At 48.4% G+C, this 25,389-nt stretch overlaps 1 protein-coding gene across 6 annotated transcripts in view; it reads right to left on the bottom strand.

Annotated features, from left to right (window-relative positions):
* The window catches only part of LOC308573687 (hexosaminidase D-like), a 50,401-nt gene that overhangs the window by 8,471 nt on the left and 16,541 nt on the right, over positions 1–25,389 (bottom strand). For 2 of the 6 annotated variants that reach the window (XM_081170891.1, XM_081170893.1), the window contains exons 2-13: positions 24,790–24,933; positions 15,187–15,286; positions 13,654–13,903; positions 11,526–11,635; positions 11,159–11,246; positions 8,632–8,796; positions 7,753–7,933; positions 6,794–6,865; positions 5,639–5,843; positions 4,049–4,131; positions 2,757–2,835; positions 1,337–1,438 (exon numbers count right to left, since the gene is read on the bottom strand). In XM_081170891.1, coding sequence (XP_081027017.1) covers positions 1,337–1,438; positions 2,757–2,835; positions 4,049–4,131; positions 5,639–5,843; positions 6,794–6,865; positions 7,753–7,933; positions 8,632–8,796; positions 11,159–11,246; positions 11,526–11,635; positions 13,654–13,903; positions 15,187–15,281 — 1,430 coding nt within the window. In that variant the 5' untranslated portion in view covers positions 15,282–15,286; positions 24,790–24,933. Of the gene's footprint in view, positions 1–1,336; positions 1,439–2,756; positions 2,836–4,048; positions 4,132–5,638; positions 5,844–6,793; positions 6,866–7,752; positions 7,934–8,631; positions 8,797–11,158; positions 11,247–11,525; positions 11,636–13,653; positions 13,904–15,186; positions 15,885–24,789; positions 24,934–25,389 lie in introns of those variants that run through there. The other 4 variants (XM_081170892.1, XR_014002153.1, XM_081170890.1 and 1 more) reach the window with 4 other exon arrangements.

Here is a 25,389-nt window from a genome sequence, read left to right as displayed (position 1 = left end):
ATCACTTCTATTCCATACGGTGGGATTTTATTTCATATAGTTAAGTTTCAGGGTTACAGGTTTCTCTCCCCACGCTGTCTAAAGAAATACGAGTGCCGTTATTTTAGACTGGGTGTTATTATTTAACATGTTTAGGTTTCGAATGCCCTGCCGTTAGCTGGAGTTACTATGGATTTTTTGTTCTTGTTTACTTGTCTCTGTGTTTCCATAGTAATTTGAAAACTAATAAAAATTACTTTAAAAAAATAATAATGTTAAGAATAGTCCTGCTGGATGAAGTGCCGGCTCATTTAGCCCCAGAGGCCAATGAGATGCCTCTTTGAGGAAACCCACAAGCAAGTCCTGAGCGCAGCAGCCCTCTGCCCTCCTGCAATTCCTGGTACCTGGTATTGTGAAGCATCCTGTCTCCACTAGTGGAGGTAGAACACAGCCTTTGTGGCTAGTAGCCACAAATAGCTGCTTTATCCCCCATGAGCACACACTGTTGTGATTTTGAGCAAATGTTGTGTTCTTCCGTTCTCCCCATTTTCCAACCGCCTTCTCCTGCTGTCAGCTCCCTCCGCATCCTGCTTCAGTAAACAAGAATCCTGGACAGCAGACAGATTTCCTAGTTTTTGTTGTCAACTTGGGAGCGCCAATGAACATCCACCTCATTTGTAAGGCGGGATAGAACACAGGTTGGCTATGGGACAATTCTGAAAAGGTCGTTTGTGAAGGTAAGGAATACTATATCGTGCCATCCCAAAAGGTTTTCTGTCCCCAAACTACTTGCAACACAGACGCTGCTACCCCCCCCCCCCCACTTTCCATTTAGACCAGCACCGTTGGGGGGGGGGGAATTTAAGGGGAAAGCTGCCTTGCATCACAGCCTCCCTGTACATTTAAAGTGCATGGTTTCTTCCAAGGAATCTTGGGAACTGTAGTTTGATAAGGGTGCTGTGAGGGGCAAAGTACAGTTCCCAGGATTCTTTGGGGGAAAGTCCTATGCTTTACATGTGCTTTCCACTACCTACTTAAACATTATTTTCTTTGTTTAAGCAAAGCGATCCTGGCAAAAGTCACATGTGTCTTAATCCATTTTTAGATTATTGTTGCTTGTTGTTGGTTTCAATGCTTTTTAAATACCTGCTTTTTAGACTGTCATTCATTGATTATTTTTCTTTTACGTAAGCTATTTTGAAGCTTTATTATAATCAAGGGACATGTAGATTTTGTTAAATAGATACGTTTAGATTTATTTATTATTTTATGGCGGTGGAAGGAACTTTGGTTTCATCCTGACATGCACACACACATGTCTGCAGAGCCTCCCTGCCACCATTCCAGATCTCCTTACCTCTCTTCTTCCAGGACTTTGATAACGGAGTCTCTTAGCTGCCCCGTGACCTGTTCCACCATACGGTAGATATCAGAACCTGGAAATGCCCCATTGCCATCACTAATGAAAAACACAGGAAGGGGGGGGGGGAGAAATGTTGAGGCACCACAGATGCTGAGTTAGATGTGTACAAATGGCTGCCAGCTCACCCCCAGCTAAATCTCTACGCACTTGCTCACATAAGAACATTAGAAGAGCCTGCTGGAGCAAACCAGTGGCCCATCCAGTCCAACATCCTGTTCTCATCGTGGCCAACCAGATGCTTCAGTGGGAAACCAGCAAGCAGGATTCAAGCACAGGAGTATTCTCCCCTCTGGTTTCCAGCAAATGGTACTCATAAGCATTGCTGTCTTCAAATGTGGAGGCAGAGTATAGCAATCTTGGCTGCTAGCCGTTAATAGTCTCTGCCTGCATGAATTTGTCCAATCCTCTTTTAAAGCTGTGCCAAATTTAAGAAATGATGATGATGATGATTAATAGTAAGACCTATATTTACTGTATATGGGTAACTCCCAAAAACATCCATTTTAAAAGCAACTGTACCAAAATAAATTATTGTGAAAATAAGAAATAGGGGGGGGGGATTTTGTCTCTGCTCAAAGCGCCATATTACCAAAGTCCACCCCTGTTTAAAGCCATCTAGGTCAGGGGTATGCAACCTTTAAGACAAAAAGAGCCACTTGGACCCGTTTCCGAAGAAAAAAAAAACTGGGAGCCGCAAAACTCGTCATTATAAAATAACTTTTTTGTCACTTTTTTATTATTTCTTTGTTTGACCCCTCAGAATTACTCCTCCTCATAGAAATAAGCGTTAAATTAACAAGTTACCTTTTTGTGTGTGTGTGTTCTTCACTCCCCTTCAAAACAGTGACCAGCGTACATGCCCCCTTTCAATGCAGTGACCAGCGTACATGCCCCTTACAATGTAGCGGGCTGGCGGGCGGGCAGGTGACGTAGGGACGGTGCGTGACTAACGCACGCACCGCCCCCATGCAACGTCACAGCCAGTACAGCGCCAGCCACAGTGGGGAGTGTCGGGGTGCACAATGCGCCTCCTCCCCTCGCTAGTATCCGCCCCGGAGCCGCGGCAAAGGTGTAAAAGAGCCACATGCGGCTCCGGAGCCGCGGGTTGCCGACCCCTGATCTAGGTTAACAGCTATCACTGCCTCCTGTGGGAGTGAGTTCCACAGTTTAACTACATGCTGTGTGGAGAAGTCCTTCCTTTTACCTGGCCTGAATCGTCCAACGTTCAGCTTCACTGGCTATCCACAAGTAGCCCAGCAACTGCTTGGTACAAGAATGACCACTCAACCACTTGAAAACTGCCCCCCACCCTATCACCAGGTGACATCCCTGCCCCATTCAACCCCCTACACACCATATGCTCTTCTCCAACTGCATGTTCTCGAAGCCAAGCATGGACAGAACCTTCTTCTTGGTAGCTTCTGTAAATCCCCCTGTGGCAAGAGAATTTGGGGTGCGGGAGAGGGGATGTGTTAGTGGATATTTTGCCCAGCTGAGTTTCCATTGAAGCAAGTTCTTCCATGCAGAGCAACTTCGGGTTCTAAACTGGGTGATGTGAATGGGAACTTTAAGCTGCTGTTCCTCTGTGACTTATGGGCAAGAAAAGAAGACTACGCTGCTCCACTGCTGGTCCAAGACTAGCTGATTGGAACTGAGATTAAAGGCAAAGGAAGGAGCGAGAGACACTTAATACATTGCAATCAAATCTTACACAGGGGTTTGGTGCCAAGGGTTCTGCATATACACAAAAATAGTGAAAACCCCAAATGTTGGAGCTGCCCACACAGCTAATAAGTGAGGGGAAAGAGAGAGAATCCCCCATACTTCCAGAGCTTTGCCTAGCAAGCAAGGCAGAGAGCTTAAAAGCTCTTTTGTGCCAGGTACGTGGGTGGCGATGTGGGTTAAACCACAGAGCCTAGGACTTGCCAATCAGAAGGTCAGCAGTTTGAATCCCCGCGAGGGGCAGAGCTCCCGTTGCTCAGTCCCTGCTCCTGCCAACCTAGCAGTTCGAAAGCACCTCAAAGTGCAAGTAGATAAATAGGTACCGCTCCGGCGGGAAGGTAAACGGCATTTTTGTGTGCTACTCTGGTTCGCCAGAAGCGGCTTAGTCATGCTGGCCACATGACCCGGAAGCTGTACGCCGGCTCCCTCAGCCAATAAAGCGAGATGAGCACCGCAACCCCAGTCAGCCACGACTGGACCTAATGGTTAGGGGTCCCTTTACCTTTAACCCCAAGCAGATCTCATGCAAAAAGAACTGTTAAGTTCTCTGCCTTGCTTGGGGGGCAAGGCCCGCTCAGTGCACTGGCTCTGGAACGCTAGAGATGCTTGTGGAAGATCTCGCAGGAACTCAGATGACCCTGTGAGATCTCGCAAGAGCTGGCATGCTGACTGGGACTTACCCCTGCCCCCCCCCAAGCAAGGGAGAGAGCTGAAAAGCTCTTTCTGAGCCAAATAAACCCAACCCGTTGCTTAGATTTAATATGCGCAGTTTCGGCCAGTCTGCCTTCAATCACACACGCGGTTGAAATCACACAAGTTAAATGCGCATGAGATGTGACTGCAACACTTATACTCCACCCATCATCCTCCCTTTCCTACAGACACCCCCTCCCGCTGCACAGCTCCCCAGCCAGGTCCCCTCACCATTCACCAAAGTCTGCAGACACACAGCCAGCGAAGGGATCCCCACAGGCAGGAGCTCACACAGAGCTGAATAGTGATCATACCTGCAAAGGGAGAGGAGAGAGGCCAGTCGATACCTTTTGGGTGGGAGCCCCCCATTATTTATCACCACAACCCTCCTGGTGCCACATTTCATTGGGAGTCCACAGAAAGCTCACAGAAACAACAGCCTCTATTCCTTTGGTAGCTCAGGATTCTCTGAGATGGGTTGTAGTTCAGTGGTAGAGTACCTGCCTTGCATGCGGAAGGCCCCAGATGGAGTCCCTGACATCTCCAGGTAGGGCTGGGAAAGACCCCCACCTGGAAACCTGTTGCCAGTCAGTGTAGGCAATACCAAGCTAGAGGGACCAAGGGTCTGACTTGGTATAAGGCAACTTCCTGTGTTATTATTTAAGCCAGTCCTATATTCAGAACAATGTAGACTGGAATCCTACTGTATTTTAAAGGGAAGGACTATAGGGAAGTGGTAGAGCAACTGCTTTGAAAGCAGAAGTGGTGCTGACAATGGCAAAGTTACAAGTTTGATCCCCTAAGGGCCCCTAAGGACTAGATTTGCAGGGGGTTGGACTAGATTATAATCATAGAGTCCCTTCCAGCTCTATGATTCTCTGAGAAAGATTCAATACCTGGAAACTCCCAGTAGGGCTGGAAGAGAAACCCTGAAGGTCTGGCTCAGTATGAAGCAGCTCCCTGTTGGAATAAACAACTTGCCTCTGAACATGAACAGAGTGCCTTCCCTTCCCCACTAAATAGTAATACATAGGCCCTGGATGTGGGGAATTAGAGTTATTAGTGAGGGGAGGGTTGATTGTTAAATCACTTGGAATTGTAGTTCTGCGAGGGGAATTAGAGGGGTCTCCCATCAACTTTCAGCACCCTTAACAAACTACAGCTCCCAGAATCCTTTGGGGGGGAAGCCATGACTGTTTGTAGTTACAGTCACACCTTGGGTTGAAGTAGCTTCGGGTTGCGCTCCGCGGCGACCCAGAAATAATGGAGTGTGTCATTTTGAGTGTCTGCACCACTCGTGCATGCGCAGACACTCAAAATGACGTCACGCGCATGCGCGGAAGTGGCGAATTGCGACCTGCGCAGACACGCGGACACCAGTTGCATTCGCTTCAGGATGCGAACAGGGCTCAGGAACAGATCCCGTTCACATCCAGAGGTACCACTGTAGATCATAAAATCATAGAATCGCAGAACTGAAGAACTGGAAGGGACCATGAGGGTCATCTAGTCCAACCCCCTGCAATGCAGGAATATTTTGCCCAACGTGGGGCTCAAACCCACAACCCTGAGATTAAGAGTCTCATGCTCTACCAACAGAGCTTTAAATGTGTGCTGCGAATGTTGACCTATCAGGGTTCAAGGATGTATTCCAGCAAAGCAAAAGCACTCAAGGAGGGCCAGTGGAGGAAGATAGGTGAGAGAGAGGCTGTGTCCTACAGACAAGGTGTGGCCCAGGGAGAGTCAACAGGGCCAGACACAGATGCCTGGAGGGCCTGAGGTCCCTCCCACCCCATGGCAGAGCTCCCTCCCTGGACTTGCCTTTGCCACCCGGTGAGGACGATGCCCTGGAGCCGGATGGAGGGCGTCTTCGACATGGACTGGATGACCTTCAGCCACCTCAGGTGATTCTGCAGGTGGTTGTTTAAGGGTGTCCAAGCCTGAGCAGGGCCCGTTGTGCCCTTGAAGGCACTGGCAAACCAGATGGTCTTGAAGCCACACTCTGCATACTTGGCAATGTATTTTCCTAGGAGGCAGGGGAGAAGACAGATGAGAAAGGATCGCCCTGGATGCACAGAAGACATTGACGGGTTAGGTCTGCTGTGCCATCTTTCAGTGCCAGGGATAGACTTACCTCCCTCCACCCCAGCCTTGATCACAAAATCATAGAATTGTAGGGTTAGAAGCGATCATGAGGGTGATCTACTCCAAACGCTTGCAATGCAGGAATTCTTTGCCCAATGTAGGGCTTGAATAAGAGCCTGAGAATAAGAGTCTCATGCTCTACCAGCTGGGCTATTGATTGAGGGAGCTGATTTTGTTCTATTGCTAGCATGCTGCCATGGCTTTTATTTTTTTTGGGGGGGGAGGGTGTTTGTATGTTTATTCATTACATTTATATTCCACTTTTCCTCCTGGGAGCTCATGGTGGCATACAGACTTCCCCATTTTACAATTGTGTGAGGCAAGTTAGTGACTGGCCCAAGGTCACCCAGGGAGCCTCATTCATGGCAATGTGGGGATTTGAACCCTGGTCTCCCAGGTCCTTGTCCAACACTCTAACCACTACACCACGCTGACTCTCACATGTGATATATATGTATAAGAATTGTACATGTTCTACAAAAACATCCTGGTGTCCCCACTCCTTTATTCCCTGCCAGTCTTTCCATACCTGAAGGGATCGCCTCCTCCAAGACCAGCCCCCAACTATCTGAAGTGAGATAGGTTATAGCAGGGAGAGGGCTTTTTTGATGGTGGCTCCCTGGCTATGAAATTCTCTTCCTGGGAAGGTTCATCTAACACCTGGTTTCTTTACCCCGCCTTTTAATTCTAAATTTATCTGCCAATTTCGCCAGTTGCTTTCCCTCTTGTATTTTAATGTTCCATTTGTAAACTGCCATGAAAACTTTTTTTTTTAATAGAAAGGCAAGCTATACATTATTTAATAAAAATGAACAAATAACCCCCACAAACCTATTTGCTGTGTATCAAAGTCCGGGGCGTAAAACCACAATACAGGAGAAGCGTGTTTGGCAATGCCAGAGTCTGAAAAGATTTAAATCGACAAACAAAATGAGAAGGTGGAGAGGAGGTGCTGCTGCTCCCACCCTAGATTCAACAGCCTCAGCAACAAGACATTAAGGACTAGAGCCTTGCAGCCAAAGATTTGGCTGGGTCTTTCACACCAGCTTATGAACTTCCTTCTTCCACGGCTTTGTGGCCCCAGGACACATGTACATCTCCTCTCTGCCCACTCTCTCTTCCCGTCTCCCTTCTCTCCCCTCTATCCTGCTGCTCTTCACTGCTGTCCTCAGACCCACAGCCCTAATTTCCTAAGCCTAGTCCCTTGTGCCCAGACATCTACTGCAGGAATGTTGAAGGACTCAAAACTCCCATAATCCTTGACCAGCAGTCATGCTGGCTGGGGCTGATGGGAGCTGTAGTCCAGAAAGGCCTAGATGGTTCACACATAATGCCAAACCACAGTTCAAACAAACCAAGGTTTGTGTCCATCAAGAAACTAAGGTTTATTGGCAGTAAACAAACCATAGTTATGCTGCTGGGTAGGATTCATATGTGGTGTTAAGCCACGGTTTAATAAGCCAAGTTTTATTAACAACTTAGAACTGGGATAATAAACAAATGAAATAAAGGCAACTCAGCTGATCGCTGCTAGAGACACAACCACCATCACGAAAAAACAATTTTGTGTATCCAGTTGTAGGTTTTAAATAGAAGATTTTTCTGTTCCAAGGTAATATCTAAGCATCCATTATGGGTCTATAATAGCAAGTCGCCACTTGGTTCTTTGCTGCGCTGTTACGCAAAAGTCTTTAGAACTAAAATAAAATAAAATCCTGCTCCTGTTCCCAAAGAAACCCAGGGTGGCAAAGTCTGGAGTAACCAGACAAGACTCTGAAAGCATCACAGACCTTGAATGGCTGCCATGTCAACTTTCCGCAGCATATCATCCCAGAGGAGGGTATGCAGACCCCACTGACCAGTGATGAAGCTGACCACCTCCCGGATGTGGTTCAGGTACATCTTGCCCATGTTGCCGGCGTTGCGACTCATCCAGTTCTTAGAGTCCATCCCTTCCCCTAGATGGAAGACCTGGAGGGACAGAAGGAGAAAGGAGGGCAGGTGGTAATGGAAGGTGCAGGAGGAGCCAGGTACGAACGTCAGGGCCAAGGCTGGTACCAGGAGGAACCTGGCAGGCTCACAAGTCAAGAGCCTGCCTGGCATGCTGGCAAGGAAGGGGGCCATTTGCTGGGAGCAATCCTAGAATCATAAGAGTCGGAAGGGATCCCAGGGGTCATCTAATCCAACCCCCTGCTGTTCTGGAATTGCTGCTAAGGAATCCCTGACAGATGTCCATCCAAGCTCTGTTTAAAAACCTCCAATGAGACCTCCACCTGCCCAGGTAGTCTGTTCCAGCCTGGTGCCACCAGGGAAAACACCGACATTCTCTGCTCCTAAAGCAGTGGTCGGGGGGCCATATTTGAACCCACGTGGAGTCCTTTCTGGATAGCCATCTGAGGGCCACATGCCAGTGGAGGGCAGGGCCAGAGTCAAAACAGGCGAAGCAACAGATATGAATTCTACCTTTTGTTCAAAGGCAAGAGAGAGGCTTGAGCAGAGCTCAAGGACTCTGGTGCCAATGGCAGGATGACTGTGCTATCAACAACTGTTTTGTGAATGACTTCAGTTAGCTAAGTACTTATCATGCAGGATGGGGTTCTACCATTGAGGAACAGACCTTGTCCGCCTTATCTAACCTCCCCCCCCCCCACTTCATCCAGCTCCTTTACCTCATCTGCCCCAATATGCACCCAGTTGGCCTGTGGGTGCTTGCTCAGGACTTGGGTCAGCACAGACTTCACGACGGTCATTGTTTCCTGGACGTGGGGGTTGAAGCTGTTGGGGAAGCGCTCCACCTCCCGGAGGTGCCGGTATTTGTCATGCTTCAGGATGAACTGCAGGGGAAAGGAGGAGAGGAAGCTGGGGCATGAATGGGGAAAGGGGAAGGCCTAGGGGGACAGCACAGATCGGGGTGCCCAAACTTTTTTGGGCCACAGCCCCCATGGTTCTGTAAACTCATCCTCAGTGCCCCCTACCCTATAAAAGGCATTATTCTGACTAATGGATTGCATGACCCACTAAGGAAAATGGCACACTCATTCATTCATACATTGTTGTTGTTAAATTACCGTAATTACGGTACCCACCCTTTACCCTAATGTCCCAGGGCAGGGTACAGCATCAAAAGCAATAATAAAATCTAATAAGATAAAATTCAAAACAGTAGCAATTAATTGCACATTGGTTCAAAATCCAATTAAAACTACTTTCTTTAATTCAACAAAACTGATCAACTTGATCCAGTGATACCAGACATTGCACACACAAAAATTTTATGTCTTCTTCCTAACGAAAACATAAGGAAATACATAGCATAAAATGTTAATATATACGGTAACTACTTATTAAACACGCACAAACGTTCACCTACCACAGATATGTATGGTAACTAATTTATAAGAAAATCAATAGCTATTGCCAATACTTGGCTGTCCTGTGACTTGTGACAACTCAGAATAGTAAACACTTTGAAAGCGATAAGAGCAATAAAACTTTAAATACCAAGCAGGGAAGTTGTTTTGCTCTAGGTTCTAGCCTGGGCAATTGTAAATAAGAGATCAATGCACTTGGAGAGGCCCACAAAAACCCCCACCCTGCTGCCCCATGCCTCTTAGTGCCCTCCCTAAGTAATCCAACCACCCCTTTTCAGAACCACTGGCATAGACCATCTATTGCATCTTTGCAAGTGACTAGTCCACACTGAACCATTTAACTCGCCTGCTCCCAAAAATATACTAACAGGAAGTCCTTCATGGCAGTCCAGCAAATACAGTGGTACCTCAGGTTAAGTACTTAATTCGTTCCAGAGGTCCGTTCTTAACCTGAAACTGTTCTTAACCTGAAGCACCACTTTAGCTAATGGGGGCTCCTGCTGCTGCTGAGCACGATTTCTGTTCTCATCCTGAAGCAAAGTTCTTAACCTGAGGTAATATTTCTGGGTTAGCGGAGTCTGTAACCTGAAGCATATGTAACCTGAAGGATATGTAACCCAAGGTACCACTGTAGAAAATACTAACTGCAGTTTCTGTGTTAAGAAAACGTCTTGCAGCTCCTCTCCTGGGGGCAACTGTAACACAGGTTGGCAAGCAGTACAAGTCTGATCTAGGTCCATCAAACTCAGAATTGCCTACACCATCTGGCAGTGACCCTCCAGAGTTTCAGGCAGAGGACATTCCCAGCCCCACACAGACTTGCTGGGGTTTGAACCTGGGACCTTCTGCATGCTGGGCAGCTGTTCTCCCACTTTCCTATGGCCCTTCCTGCAGCCAATTTAGCTGTGATTCTTCCATTGCAGAGGGTTGGACTAGATGACACTTGGGATCCCTTCCTTCTTTGCAATTCTGTGCATCCCTGCAAAAACAACCTGATACTCAGAGATTCAGCAGTCCTAGCTGCCTCCATAATTTTCTCTCCATGCAAAAAGAAAACACTCCTTCACATCTTTAATTTGTCTATCCGACTGCTATTAAAGATTTCTGTTCCGTGCAGAATCCACCCCACCCTGCTGGCTCGCCCAGGTCAAGAGAACCAGTTTCTGCAACTTTAACAAATCAGAACAAGTAGTCATTGTTTGCTGAGCGGCACAACTGGAGTCCAGCTCCCTGGGCAAGAACTGGCCTAACCAGATATGAAGGCTGCATCACTCTGAACAGTTACACCCTTCTTCCTTGAAGGCAATCCAAGGAAAGACTAGCCCTCCCTGAGCAAGATTGGTCAAGATTCTATTGGAGGGAACAGGAGGCAGCAGCAGCAGAAAATATGGGGTGGGGGGAGTACAATTTTAAAACAACACAGCCATTAAGGTTACAAAACACACAGGCGAAAAGCAGCTGTCAATAGTCTGCCTTCTCCTAGCTCAGAGTTTCCCAAACTGTTGTTGGACTACAACTCCCATCATCCCTAGTGGTCAGGGATGATGGGAATTGTAGTCCGAAAACTGCTAGAGACCCAAGTTTGGGAAACCCTGGGCTACAGCTTCCATCAGCCCTAGCTAGGATAGGCATGCTTTCAACTACAACTCCCATGATTCCCAGCTAGTACAGCCCTGTTTTTGGACTAGTTTCCATTAGCCTTGGCCAGCATGGTATGCATGGACACCAAAGGCAGGGTGGGGGAAGGGGAGAGACCAGGTCATAGATCTACCAGAAAGGCAACCAAAGACCAGCAGTGCTGGAATGGAGAAGGGGGTTCTCCTACCTCTACGTGGCCAAAGGTCTGCACTAAAGGGATCAGCTCCAGTTTGTTGAGCGCTGCCAACTCCTGGATTTTCTCAATGTCTTCTTCGCTGTCAGGAGACAAGAGCACCAGTCAGCCACAAGCTGCCAGCATCCCAGAGACCTTGTTGAGCTGGTGGGTAGGAGCAGAAAGGGAGGCCGCTTCCAATAAGTCAAACCACACAGAGCCGGTCCTGCCATGAGGCAATGAAATGGGATAGAGACCCCAATCCAAGGAGCGCCACCTCTCTGGTGCACAGGGTCAGGTCTTGGCCTGGATGCCCTCAAAACTGTATGGCACCAACCAAACACACACAGCAGGCCAGTAGCGACTGAGGCAGACCTCTTACCTGTAAGCGTACGGAGACTTGAGGATCTCGAGGTCTCCCTTGAAAGGAAACATGTCTTCGTATTCGATCAGGATGCCGTTGGCACCCAGCTTGGAGAAAAGCGGGAAGATCTGAAGGGAAGAACATGTGAGATGTACCATCTAGCTGCCACACGGGTACAACTGCAATGTGGCAAAGCACACTCTTAACTGGCAGAACTGGCACTGAGGGCCACCGCCTCAAATGGCATTAAAAGGAACCTGCACAAATTTGCGGAGAAGGCGATCATTGGCTACTAACCCTGATGGATATATTCTCTCCTCCACTGTTGGAGGCATTGTGCCTTGGAATGAGAGAGCTGTTTGACTCATCTGGGCTTCTGCCCTTTGGGGCATCTGGCCAGGCACTGCGAGAACAGGATTAGATGCCCCCCCCCTTTGGGACTGATGCAGACTCAGGGCTTTCTTAGTTTCTTATGATTCCTAATGGAACCCTAACATGGTGAACAAGAATGGGGGAACACTATTACTCTCAGATCCTGCTTTGTGGGCTTCCCTTGAGGGCATCTGGTTGACCCCTGTGAGAACAGGATGTGGGGTTAGATAGGTCCCCTTTGGCCTGACCCAGTTCCAAGGCTCTTCTTCTGTTCTTAGAATTGGCTCCAGAGAGGAGGCAGAAGGAGAGAAACAAAGGATGTCCCATCTGGGCTTCAATCCACTAATAGGTCTCTCTTAAATCAGAAGCAGGGAAACTGTGGACCTCCAGATCTTATTGGGCTGCCACTCCCATCAACCAGCAAGGCTAGTGTTCAGGGATTATGGGAGTTGTAGTCAAACTGCCCAATCCTGGTTCGTGGGAACCATTGCTAAGCTCAGTAGTGCAAGCATCCAAGGCGGTTTTCCCCAACTTGGTGCCCTCCAAATGTTTTGAGCTAAAAGTTCCATCAGCCACAGCCAGCGTGACTTTCAGCAGCTCCAGCCAGCATGGCTGTCACTCACTGGTTTATTTGTTTGATTAGAAGATTTATAAGTGCCTGGTTAAAAATCCTTCCATGTGAGATAACGCAGCTAAAGTGCACAGTTCTGTTAAGGACAATGTATACAAAATAAAATAATGGTGAAACACACACACACACCCCCCTCCAATGAGGTAGTTTAGGTTGAGAGGCAGTGAGTGGCCCAAGGTCATCCAGTGAACTTCATGACTGAGTGGGGATTTGAACTCTGGTCTCCCAGGTTCTAGTTTTGACAGGTGCTAACTGGATCAGGCCATGGGCCAGTTCCTAATCTCCCTGCAGACCACATTTGACAGGTGGGAGGGACCACTCCCGTGTCAATCGCCAGAGATGATAATGATGTCAGATGACTGACACCTGTCTAAGTTCAAACACAGTTGGTATAACTTCTGGCCAGTAAATTACAGCAACCTCCTGTGAAGACGTCTTTTCAGTACCAATCAGGTGGTTCATAGTGGGACCACACCTTCAGCATTCTCCCCTCTGCAGAGAAAGTGGTTTGTATTTAAATTGCTTTCTCTGGAAAGAAAGGGGGGGGGGAGTTCACTTAAAAAGCCTTCCAGAGGAAGCAGTTTGTGTTCAAGCACTGGAGGAAACCTCATCACCCGTTAATGTCTGCTGCTCAAGATGTGGCATCAAGCACAGTGACAGGAGTTAGTGAAGTATTTGGCAACTTTATCCCCCTCTCTCCCTTCCCCTCCCCTCTTCCAGTGTTGGGGAAATATTGGAGTACAATACCCTCTGGGTTCCACCTGGATGGCCAGTCAAGAAGTCAGCAAAACAGGACATTTATTTAGGTGTTGCAAAGCTGGTACAACACAAACAGCAAAGAGTGCAGAGTGGTGCACTAGATATGAAAACAACACAAGGAAAGGGAAACAGAAGGAAAGGGAAACAAAAGGGCAATTGTGTCCCAATATCACAATACTTCCTTCTACTAGTTAGAGCAATACTTCCTGCATACCTGTCATCCTGCCCTTCTCTCATGCTTCTCTTGCAAACACAACCTTCACATTCCAACCATCACTTGCTCAGACCTCTTTACACACATTTCAGTTTTCACTCTCTATAATAATTTCTCCAACACCAGGATTCACCTGGCGTACAAGCCCTGCTCGAGGTGGGCCTCCTCACCTGCTCCAGGTAGGATACTTTTGGAGCCGCTCCCTTGAGGTCCAGATGGACCAGCCGCAACTGCATCAAGCTGAAATCCTGGAGGGCCTTTTTCTTGGCGTCCTGCCTCGCAGGGGCGGCGGCTGCCACAACCTTGACATCTGGGATACCCAAGGACTGGCCCTGAGACTCTGCGGAGTGCTTGGGGTCGCCGGCCTTGCCCCAAAAGCTGCTCTCCTGGCTGGATCCCTTGTATTGATTCAGGGAGAAGCTGTGTGCGTGGAAGAGAGTAGAAGACCGGCAACATGGTTAAGGTGCAGCTGCTGGCAAATGTGGAACTGAGTTTCCACCTCCCCATAATGTCAAGAGCAGGCCCTTCCCCAACCTCGGGACCTCCACATGTTTTGGACTACAACTCCCATCAGCCCCAACCAGCACGGTGTCATGGACTGGCTAGGTGCAGAGAAGTGGTGGGAGGCACCATCTGGGGGAACCCCCAGGGGAAGAAGGTTCAGAGCTAGGGGATTGGTAGTGGGATGGCGATGATAAGTGGTTCGAGGGAGAAGAAGGGGCAGACTGGGAGGAGGAGGTGCCGGAAGCTGAAGAGGCAACAGGGTTTAGGGAGCAGGGAGAGGCTGGGGAAGAGGGTAGTCCAGACTCAGCGACAGGAGAGGAAGCTGGAGCCAGAGATGAGATAGGCTGCTGAAGAAGCCATGGGGTCTCCCCCTCCTGCTGTGGCCAGGTCCCCTCTACCAGGTTGCTTGGAAAGGACTCAGGGAAGGAGTCTTAGAGAGCAGTGGGAAAGCAGGGACCTTCAGTCCTTGCAACAGCCTCCCTAGGGCAAGACCTACTGGGAAGAGTTGCTGGGATCACTAGGCCTGAGCTGTTTTGGTTTCTTCAAACAAAGAGTTAACTTTTCTGGCACTGGGTGTTTTACTGCTGACCTGCTCCTGACAAACAGCCATTTTGGACTACAACTCCCATGCCAGCCAGCACGGCCATTTTGATCTACATCTTTTATAGGAGTTTTTAATTATGCTCTTTCTGATGCTTTAACTCTTGTCTTAATCAAAGTTACTATAATCTCATATGTTATATACCACCTCTCTGTATTCTTAGGAAAAGTGCAGCCTATAAATATTTTAAAATAAACAAAGCCCCGGCACCATATAAGTATTTAAACAAGTAAAGAAATCCTGCAACTGTGCTGGCCGATGGGAATTATAGTCCAGAACATCCGGAGGGGACTGGGTTGGGGAAGGCAGCTGTACCCCACAATCTTGAAACAGCCCCAGAGCAATAGGCAAACATTGATTTCCACCCATGGCTGCAAAAGAGCTTTGAGCCAGCCCCATTTATGGGACCCTGGAAGACTAACAGGTATGGGGGACCCTTTGGCCATCCCTGGTATGTTGGCCAACTCCAGCTCCCAGTAGCCAGCAGGCCCAATGGTCAGAGATGATGGAAGTTTGGGGTCCGGCAACATCTAGAGAGGGCCGCAGGCTCACCACTCCCACCTTGCAAGACAACAATGCCTGTCCGAAAGATACTCACCTGTCCCTGAAGAAATACTTGATGGCCGCCAGCACCACAGTGAGAAGCACCAACAGCCGCAAGAGGTTCAGCTTCTGGGTCCGGTGAAGCGCCATCCCTGCTAGGGAGGAACAGGAGCCACGAAGGGGCATGTCACAGCTCTGCTCAACACAACCCAGACGGGCCAGCAGCAATCTGGATTTTAAGGCTCCACTACCCCCACTTTCATGAGATGCCACAGTGCGGGGAGATATGCCCACAGCCCCTCCACACCCCCAAACCTGCCGTAATCCTAGGCCAAACTGAACTTCTAGAACGTTCTACACACTGAGCGTGCTCCTCGGGAATTATCTGCAAGGATAAATTGCCACACCCTTTACCAACTAATTAATTGCAAGCGTATCGGTTATCTCTTCCTGAGAGCCAACTCACTGTTTCTGTTTGGGTTTGGCACAGATAATTCACCACGGCAACAAATGATAGGGTGATTAATTAAGTTTGGGAAGGGGAGTTCCCTCAAATGGTTGCATGTGGCTGCCATGGTTAGTAGCATGGTTAGCCAGTGTGGTATAACAGTTACAGCGCCTGGACCTAGGAGACAAGGCTTCGTAATCCTCACTCTCAGATGCATAACCTTGGGCCAGTCTCTGCCTCTGATTAGCCTACCTCACAAGGTTGTGGTGTAGATCAAATGGGGAGAGGGGGAGAACCATGTATATACTACCTTGAGTTCCTTCGGGGGAAAGATAGTGTATAAATGGAATAAATAAATAAAACATCTTTTACCTGATCTAACCAGAGAAGGAGAGATTGGGCTGGCATTAGTGCCCTGCCGGCCCAGGCTGTAAAAGAAACTTGCCCTCTCTGGGAGTGTGAGATTCCCTCTACAGCCCCTTGGGAAAATAATAAGAAACGTAGGTCACATCAAGACCATATATTTAAAGCACTTTGATACCGCTTCAAACAGTCATGGCTTCCCCCAAACAATTCTAGGAGCTATAGTTTGTCAAGGATGCTTAGAGGGGTGAAGAGACCCCGTACCCCTTCCAGGGCTACAATTCCCAGTGTGGCTTCACAGTGGAATCCTCTTCACAGGAAACTCTGGGAACTGTAGTTCTGTGAGGGGACAAGGGACCTCCTAACAACTCTTAGTACCCATAACAAGCTACAGCTCCCAGAATTATTTGGGGGAAGAAGCCATAACTGTTTAAAGTGGTATCATAGTGCTTTAAATGTATCATGTGAACATGGCCTTAGTTTGGCCTATATAGCAAGTCCTAGCTGCTATGAGTTTTTGTTTCTTCTGTTGTTCATAAATAAACACTACTACTATTTAAATTCTTCTGGCTTCCTAGGATTAGGGCAGGCCTATTCTGAAGAAGAAGAAGAAGAAGAAGAGTTTGGATTTGATATCCCGCCTTTCACTCCCCTTCAGGAGTCTCAAAGCGGCTAACAATCTCCTTTCCCTTCCTCCCCCACAACAAACACTCTGTGAGGTGAGTGGGGCTGAGAGACTTCAAAGAAGTGTGACTGGCCCAAGGTCACCCAGCAGCTGCATGTGGAGGAGCGGAGACGCGAACCCGGTTACCCAGATTACGAGACTACTGCTCTTAACCACTACACCACACTGGCTCTCAAGAGCTTTCTTCATACAGGGATTGCCCTTTTTTGGGTCAGCAGAAACGGCCTGACAGATCTTGATTCAGAGCAGACTTTTGAAATGGCTCTCAGGTCAAAGGATATCACCCAGAGGTAGGCAGCATTTGCTTTGCATGCAGAAGGTCATGGGTTCAATCCCCAGTGGCATCTCCGGGTGTCCCCTGCCTGAATCCCTGGACAACCATTGCTGCCAGTCAGTATAAACAATACTGACCTAGATAGACCAATGGTCAGACTCAGTAAAAGGTAGCTTTCTATTTTCCAACTAGTCATTTCCCTGAAATTTGGCTAGATTTATATCCCTCCCAATGTAGCTTCTTGGCCTTGAGTTACAAAGCGTGTTCTCCCTAGCAGAGAGCACGTGTTGCGGTTGGGAACAGGCCACCCTCCAGTGACTAGGCAAATTTAGTTGAATCCCGACCATTTAAATGGTTAAACTGGGTTGCTGGGGTGTTTTGATTGTTGCCAATTCGGAGGAGGGGTCAGAGTCTATATATACAGGGGCCAGACGTTGGCACGGCCTCTTGGCCGTTTTGCATCGGATCACATGGAGCACTGGGACAATCTTCTCATTGTCTGGTTACATTTCTTTATTTCTTTATTTCCCCTTTCTTTTAATCCTCTCTAGTCCCTTAAATAATTTAATTCCCCCCTTTTCCTGTTCAATTTCCCACCCCACCCCTTACCCTGCCCTGTAGGAAGATTCTCCCTGTATCTGTGGCTTGCCTTTCCCAATAGTGAGAGAGCCCCCGTTAGGGGCTTTCTTTCGCAAAAAGGTTTCCCCCATTTCTCTTGTTGAAATTGTGGGGCTAGTCAGGGCTGTTCCCAGCTTAGCTGATATCACTTTCGTTTATAGTATCCCCGAAGGTTGGCTTTATGGCTCCCTGTGCCTCCAAGGACTATGAGCACTCTGTATATGCTCTTGAACTATGCTGTTTCTGAACAAGTTTATTTTCTTTAAGTTTGTTTTGCCCTGATAGAGGCGACTGCCATTTTGAGATGAGCCATTGTGGCTTAGTGGCTAAAGTGCAGGACTAGGACCTGGGAGTTCATATCCCCCTCTTAGCCATTGTTATAACAAAACAAAACAAACTGCTCCTTATGGGCTATTCTGTCGCTGGGCAGTTCGGCCCATTTGTGATAAAAGAACTTTGGGTTTCTTGAAGGGGTGCTTCCCTCTAAAAGGGCAAGCAGGGGTACCTGGACAAGCTGTGGGCTACCTCAACTCTGCTATTTCACTGGAAACATTTATGCCTGGCCTAGCAGGTGATCCTAGGGCTTTGCCCTAGAATTCGATGGCCTGGAAGCGTTTCCGGCCTGAATAGTGTCCCCATGTGGTCCATGAAGCATTGGTTTCACTGGGTCAGCGCATAGTGCCGGTAATGCCTAGGTTGCAGGATTGGTCCCTGTATGGGACAGCTGCATGCTCCCCCATTGCTATACCTGGACACTTAAGTCCTTTTGGTGGTTACCTCACTGCGAGGGATGTAATGGGCGCCATGTTTGCAATATGCAACTGGGAGAAAGCACCTTTGCGTGCCCGCATTGCAGTTTGCTCTGTGCGTTGCAGAGCACGGCACTGCACGGGCTGCAATTGCATTGCATTGCTAGGAGATTTGCAGTTGCATTGCACGGAGGGTGTGTAGTTGCATTGCACGGAGTGTGTTGTTGCATTGCACGGAGTGTGTAGTTGCATTGCACGGAGTTTGTTGTTGCATTGAACAGAGGGTGTGCAGTGCACGGAGTGTGTAGTTGCATTGCATGGAGTGTAGTTGCATTGCATGAAGGGTGTGTGCATTGCAGGGAGTGTGTAGTTGCATTGCATGGAGTGCGTGTGCATTGCAGGGAGTGTGTAGTTGCATTGCATGGAGTGCGTGTGCATTGCATGGAGGGTGTAGTTGTATTGCACAGAGTGTTTTTTGTTTTGCTTTGGTTTTTTGCATTGCACGGAGTGTGTGTGCATTGCACGGAGTATGTAGTTGCATTGAACAGAGGGTGCAGTGCACGGAGTGTGTAGTTGCATTGCATGAAAGGTGTGTGCATTGCAGAGAGTGTGTTTTGCATTTCACGGAGTGTGTAGTTGCATTGCACAGAGGTTTTGTGTGTGCATTGCACGGAGTGTGTAGTTGCATTGCACAGAGCGTGCTTTTTGCATTGCACGGAGTGTGTAGTTGCATTGCATGGAGAGTGTGTGCACTGCACGGAGTGTGTGTTGTTGTTTTTTTTGGTGGGTTTTTTTTTTTTTTTTTTTTTTGCATTGCACAGAGTGTGTGTCTGAAAAGGAAGCTGGCTTGGCGGCAGCTTGGTTGGGACTTCTTTAGGGGTTCTGGCCAGCGTCGGCCCTGTAAATTTACATATCATGATGGCTGCACAAGATGCCCCCTGCCCAAGCGGGGGCTGGAAGCTGGCAAGCAATAGCTCAATACCTTTTGCCCATATTCCCATTTTATTTAGGGATCCAGTTGGATATCGTTGCTAAAACATACCACTTGGCTATGGAGAAGCTGTCTGCCTTGAAGGAAGTTATTTTGTAATACTTCCTCTGTAGCAAGTGATGCTTCACCAGATCCGATCTTGCTGGGTCACTTAACTAATCTTCCCACTAGGCCAGGCTGCCTAGATTTCACCCCTCCCATATCCAAGAATCTCCTGAGGAGTCTGCTGATTCTCCAGAGAGGAGGAGGCGTGTTCTGGTCTCTACTTATTCTGCTCCAGCACCAAGTCAGTCAGTCAGTGTCGGAGAGGGAGAGAGACTGAGTGTTAGAGATCATGTGTAGAGATAAGGTTGCTGCTAAGGGCAGCTGCAGATACTCAGTGCAGTGCAGCATTTATTTATGCTTAGACCTATTAAGCTCTGTATATAGTTTGTATAGTTGTAGATAGAATAAAGAAGATATTCTACAGAGCTGCTCTCTGAGTTGTTTATATACTCAGACTCTGCTGTACTCTGCTGTGCGACGACTGTCTTTTTGTTGGAGTGAATCCGGTGCTCACAACTCTAAGCTGTGAGTCCACAGCACTTTGACCTGTTCATGTGCAGAAGGTGGTCTCTGGAAGTGCTACCCAGCTCGCCTAGCCCAGTTGGGGCTGAAGTGGATGAGTCCAGTTGGTGGCACTGGCTCAAGGGCGATGCTGACAGAGGTCCCCTTACCTTTGTGTATGCCTACCAAATGTGGTGAAGGCAGATATCAGGCGATGGTAGCAATTCCTGAATGTATGCAATAGTAGTTCGCCATGGCAGGATACCTTGAACCCGCTCAGGGATTTTCAGGTTCATGCTGGTGCTGCTGGATCTTTGCCCTTTGGTTTTTATTTCAAGGGCTGCTGGTGTGCAAAGCTATGGCCTCAAGCCTGGTGTGGTGAGGCAATCATGTGACATAACTTTTCTTGAGTTTTCCCCATTGTAGTAGCAGTTCACATGTGGCCCGAGGAGTTCAGTGACCATCGGATCTGCTTTTGGTCTGATAACCAGGTGGTGGTGAGCGTCTTGGCAAAACAGTCCTCATGCTGTAGCACAGTCTCTGCCCCTCCGCTCATGCTTTCGAGCTGCGCCACTTAAGGTTTAATATTGTGCTTTCTACTCTCCAAATTACGCTGACACTATCCGATTTTCAGATGAAGCGCTTCAGATCCTGGGCTCCAGACTCGGCTATTGCCAGACTTTTCCAGTCTTGTGGCATTTTGACAACAATTAGTAATTTCAGAGAGCGGCAGATTCCATTTCCCCTTCTGCTTTTACCTCTTATGGGAAGGCCTGGATGGATTTCTTAGCCTTAAGCTGGCAGTTCTTGGCCATTCGGAAGAATTTGCCCCCATCCTCTGAGCAGATCCTGCAGTATTTGGTCCACCTGCTGCAGATTGGGCATGCGGTTATAACTATCCGAATTCAGTCCGCTGCAATGTCTGTTTCATTGAAGCTTTAATTTTTCAGAGACCCTTGTATAAAGTTTGCAGTGTGCAGGGCCTTGGAAGGTTGGAATAGGCTCCAACCTCATAGGACAGTGGGCAGGAAGTCGGTCAATTTTTACCTATGCAGTATCTGCAACAAGTTAAAACTTGTCTGCGGGTTAAAGATCAAGGTGAGACTCCTTTCAGTAGTCCATTGCATTTTCGCACTGAGGGTTGGGGAAATGGTTGTTGGAGCCAGCACGGGGCCGAGATTCTGGAGGCTTATTGCTTCAGGACTTTTCCTTATCCTTTGGAGCTTGTCATTAGAGCTGGTAACTCTAAAACAGACTTAGTGGGCAGGAGTGCCACAATCAGGCTTCCCGCCACAGGTGAGGAGGGCCCTTGCCCGGTTATGGATAACAGAATATTTGGCTTTTTATTCCCTGGGGGCTGGCCCGCTCCTAGTGCATGAAAATGGGTTCCCGTTAGCCCGGCATCAATGTGCTTACGTCGTGCACCAGTTATTAGAGCCTGCGGCTTGCTTACCGCTGAACACTCCTCATTCCTTACGATTAGGTGCTGCTGCAAAGGCTGCACACTGGGGGCCTGTCAGTAGACAGGATTGTGAATACGGGTCATTGGAAGTCTGACGCTGACAAGGATTATATCAGGAAGTGTCACAGTGATGTCTGTGCTGATGCTTGTCTGTTGTTTCCTTTTTTCATAGGAGCAGCTGTGCACATTTGGGCCACAGCATTGTACACTAGGCTGGCAAGCATGTTGACGGGTTTGGACTGGGGCGTCATCTCAGTCTTCCTGCCCATGTGAACATATACTGGATGTCCAGATGGGGAATGCTTTGGGAGGAGATCCTTCCTTTGGTGCGGTCGAGTGTGACCTGTGCAGGTCCTCCCGCAGTGCTGGTGGTACAGCTGGGCGAGAATGTTTGCTGTCTTCCTCCAGCATAAGTTTGCATTCCTGCATGCAAGAGGGCTTGGATTGAGTTGATGGCAGCTCTCCCTGGACTCAAAATAATTTAAGGCATTGGTTCAAGGTGGTCTGGAGGGGGGGTTGGAGCACCTGTCCCCTCCAATGCGCAAAGATGTTCCATTAAGGGAATCCAAGGATTTGCCATGCTTTTGTCGACCCCTTTTGAGGGGTAGGGCCATGCAAGAGTCCCTGGGAGCATTTGGGGTGAGCTTGAGTCTGATCCTGGTTCATTCCTCCCCCATGCTGTTTATTGGAACTGACGATATGGTGGGGCCCAGTCGTCAGTGCTGCCCTGCTGAGGTCAGGTGCAGCTAGTCGGGAACCAATGCCTAGACAAACTACCACCGAGCAGGCCAGAAAGCATGTTAATAAGGCGGTGGATAATAGAATAAAATAAATAAAGTAAATAAAATAACAAATAAAATAAAATAGGTCCTTGCTTTAGGTGGTTCTGTAATATTGCACCCTCCTAATTTTCTTCAAGGCTATTGCCCTCTTTAGGGCAGATGGGGTGCATCTTTCCCCTATGGGGAACGACACCTGGCGGGATGCGATTGCCTTGGGATTCATTACTCCCCCACAATGTTTGCTGGTACTGACGATATGGTGGGGCCCAGTCGTCAGTGCTGCCCTGCTGAGGTCAGGTGCAGCTAGTCGGGAACCAATGCCTAGACAAACGTACCACCAAGAAGGCCGGAAAGCATGTTAATAAGGCAGTGGAAATAAAATACAGGTCGTTGGAAATCGAATGCATTCAAAGATTATGTTCGTTAACATTATTGGTGTCTTACAATTTTTGCTTGTTTCATCTTATTTATCAGGTTTAGCGGTGACCCGTGTTTGGATTGTGGGGCACAGTATCGTCCATTGGGCTGGCGTCGCAGCACGGCAATCTGGATTGGGTCCAGATTTCGGCTTTCCTCCACATATTCGCTTGTCTTGGCTGTCCAGACGTGGGATGTGCTGGTCGGAGTTCCTGCCAAGTATCCGGAGGCAGTTGCTCTTGGAGGGGCCGCCAGCTGCTATTGTGGTGCAGCTTGGTGAGAACGACCTGGTGCCCATGGACTGTTTGTCACTACGTGCTGCAATTTTGGGTGACCTGGAGACGCTGCGTGCAATGGTGCCGACAGCGAAAATTTTTTGGTCAAAGCTTTTGCAACGCTGCGTTTGGAAGGGCAGTCGTTGCCCGGCTGCCACTGAAAGGGCCCGAAAACGCATCAATTCTGCTGTGGTCAAAAAAGTTTTGGAGCTGGTGGCGATGCAATTTCCCACCCCGAGATTCTTTTTGAGAGGCCATCCTTTTTCCAAGCTGATGGCATGCACCTTTCCGCTTCAGGGAATGAGGCTTGGATTGGTGCGGTGGTGACCAAGCTGAGGTCTTGGTTGGGGCTGTGAGTGGTTTGGCGGTGAGCTGAGGGCTCCATGGCGGTTAGGCACTGGTTAAATTGGTGCTTGGAGGGGTAAGTGCCTACCCCTCCAAATGATGCGAATGGGAATTCCGTTAAAGGAAATCCAGGGGCTTGCCATTCTTTCGTCCTTGTCCCCGGAGTCGGACTTGGGCCGTGCAAGCCCCAACGGAACATGAGGGTGAGAGGTGTGGGTCTGTGTCCCAGCTTCATCTCTCACCCAATACTTGTTTCCCACGCTGGCTTCCGCTGGTATCCGGAAGGCCAGCTCTGTCCCTGAGGGCAAGGACAGATAGTCGGAACCAGTGCCTAAGCAACCACTCACATTTTTGTATTTGAATAAAGTTGTGGCCAAAATTATGCCAAAAACCTTAAACAAAAATTGATGTGTGAAGTGTGAATTATTGGGGGGCTACTGTGACTCAACACGCAAAGCGTGTTCTCCCTAGCAGAGAGCACGTGTTGCGGTTGGGAACAGGCCACCCTCCAGTGACTAGGCAAATTTAGTTGAATCCCGACCATTTAAATGGTTAAACTGGGTTGCTGGGGTGTTTTGATTGTTGCCAATTCGGAGGAGGGGTCAGAGTCTATATATACAGGGGCCAGACGTTGGCACGGCCTCTTGGCCGTTTTGCATCGGATCACCCGCCCTCCCTCCCTTTAATAGGGGGGTTTTTTATTTAAGCTGATCGCTTGACCTTGCTATGCCTGTCATGGTGTCGTTCGCCTTGGTGCGGGGGCACGGTAGGAATTTTGCCATCTGGCTGATTGGCTGGTGCCATTTGGTTTTTGCCTACTGCGTAGCAAATCGTCACAACTTGTAAGGTTGGCGGTTAGGCACTGGTTAAATTGGTGCTTGGAGGGGTAAGTGCCTACCCCTCCAAATGATGCGAATGGGAATTCCGTTAAAGGAAATCCAGGGGCTTGCCATTCTTTCGTCCTTGTCCCCGGAGTCGGACTTGGGCCGTGCAAGCCCCAACGGAACATGAGGGTGAGAGGTGTGGGTCTGTGTCCCAGCTTCATCTCTCACCCAATACTTGTTTCCCACGCTGGCTTCCGCTGGTATCCGGAAGGCCAGCTCTGTCCCTGAGGGCAAGGACAGATAGTCGGAACCAGTGCCTAAGCAACCACTCACATTTTTGTATTTGAATAAAGTTGTGGCCAAAATTATGCCAAAAACCTTAAACAAAAATTGATGTGTGAAGTGTGAATTATTGGGGGGCTACTGTGACTCAACACGCAATACTGATAGGACACATTGCTTTTAATTTACAATTAATAGAAATTTCCAGACAAAATATTGGCGATGGCTCACACCTTCACTATATTACTTAACTATAGCTTTAAATTGCTTTTGTGTGTTGTACTTTTATTTCGTTGAGCATCTTTGAGCCTCTGTATTGTATAAAAGGAACCGCTAAATCAATCTTATAAACAAATCATATAGTAATTATGAGGCCATTTAATGCAGTATAACCTAACTGGCAGCCACTCTCTGGGAACCTTAGTCAAAGAGAGCCTTGTTAATGGGAGATGCCCCTGGGGTGTTGAAATTGGGACTTCCTTTTTACAAATCACGCAGTCCTCAAGGGACTGTCTCACCTGAAGGCACCCCAGGCTTTGTGTGTGTCATAATACCGAAGCAAAACAGTACAACTGTAGTTTCAGTAGCTGGGCTTACCTGCTCAATCCCAGCTGGTCCAACGGGAAGAACTAGAGGGACAGCAGTGCTAGCCTAGGGACAGGCGTTCTCAACCGGCAGAGACAGTTGGGTCTCATTGAAGCAGCCCTGCCCTACCAGAGAGCCAAAGGGGGTCAGAAGCACCTAAGGAATAGGCATGGGGATAGAAGATCTTAGGATCATAATACATACCAAACTGTCTATCTATCTGGAGTCTCAAAACAAAGTATGTTGATTTAGCTGTGATTCCTGCATTGCAGGAGGTTGTGCTAGGACGACTCTTTGGTTGCCTTCCAGAACTATGATTGCCAATTCTGAGAGCCAAGGGTGATTCTTCCAAGCCCCATTCCTGGCCAAATCGCCAAAGGATTTATAGTTAAGTGCCCAATAGCGGACCTAGAAAAAGCCAGGCACCTCTCAAGTGCTGAAACTACCCAGCATGCAACAGGATATGCCAAGGTGACTTTGGGCATGTGCCAAAGCTTACTAGGAGCTTAGTGAACTGGGCTCTGGGACCAAGACCACCTTGGCTGCCCTGGTTATATATTTATTTATACCATTTCTACACTGTTTGGACTGCTCTCCCCAGAGAGACTGCAT

The sequence above is a fragment of the Podarcis bocagei genome (assembly GCF_964188305.1).
Source record: "Podarcis bocagei genome assembly, chromosome: 14".
Lineage (NCBI taxonomy): Eukaryota > Metazoa > Chordata > Lepidosauria > Squamata > Lacertidae > Podarcis > Podarcis bocagei.
This window is presented reverse-complemented; position numbering and strand designations above follow the sequence as displayed.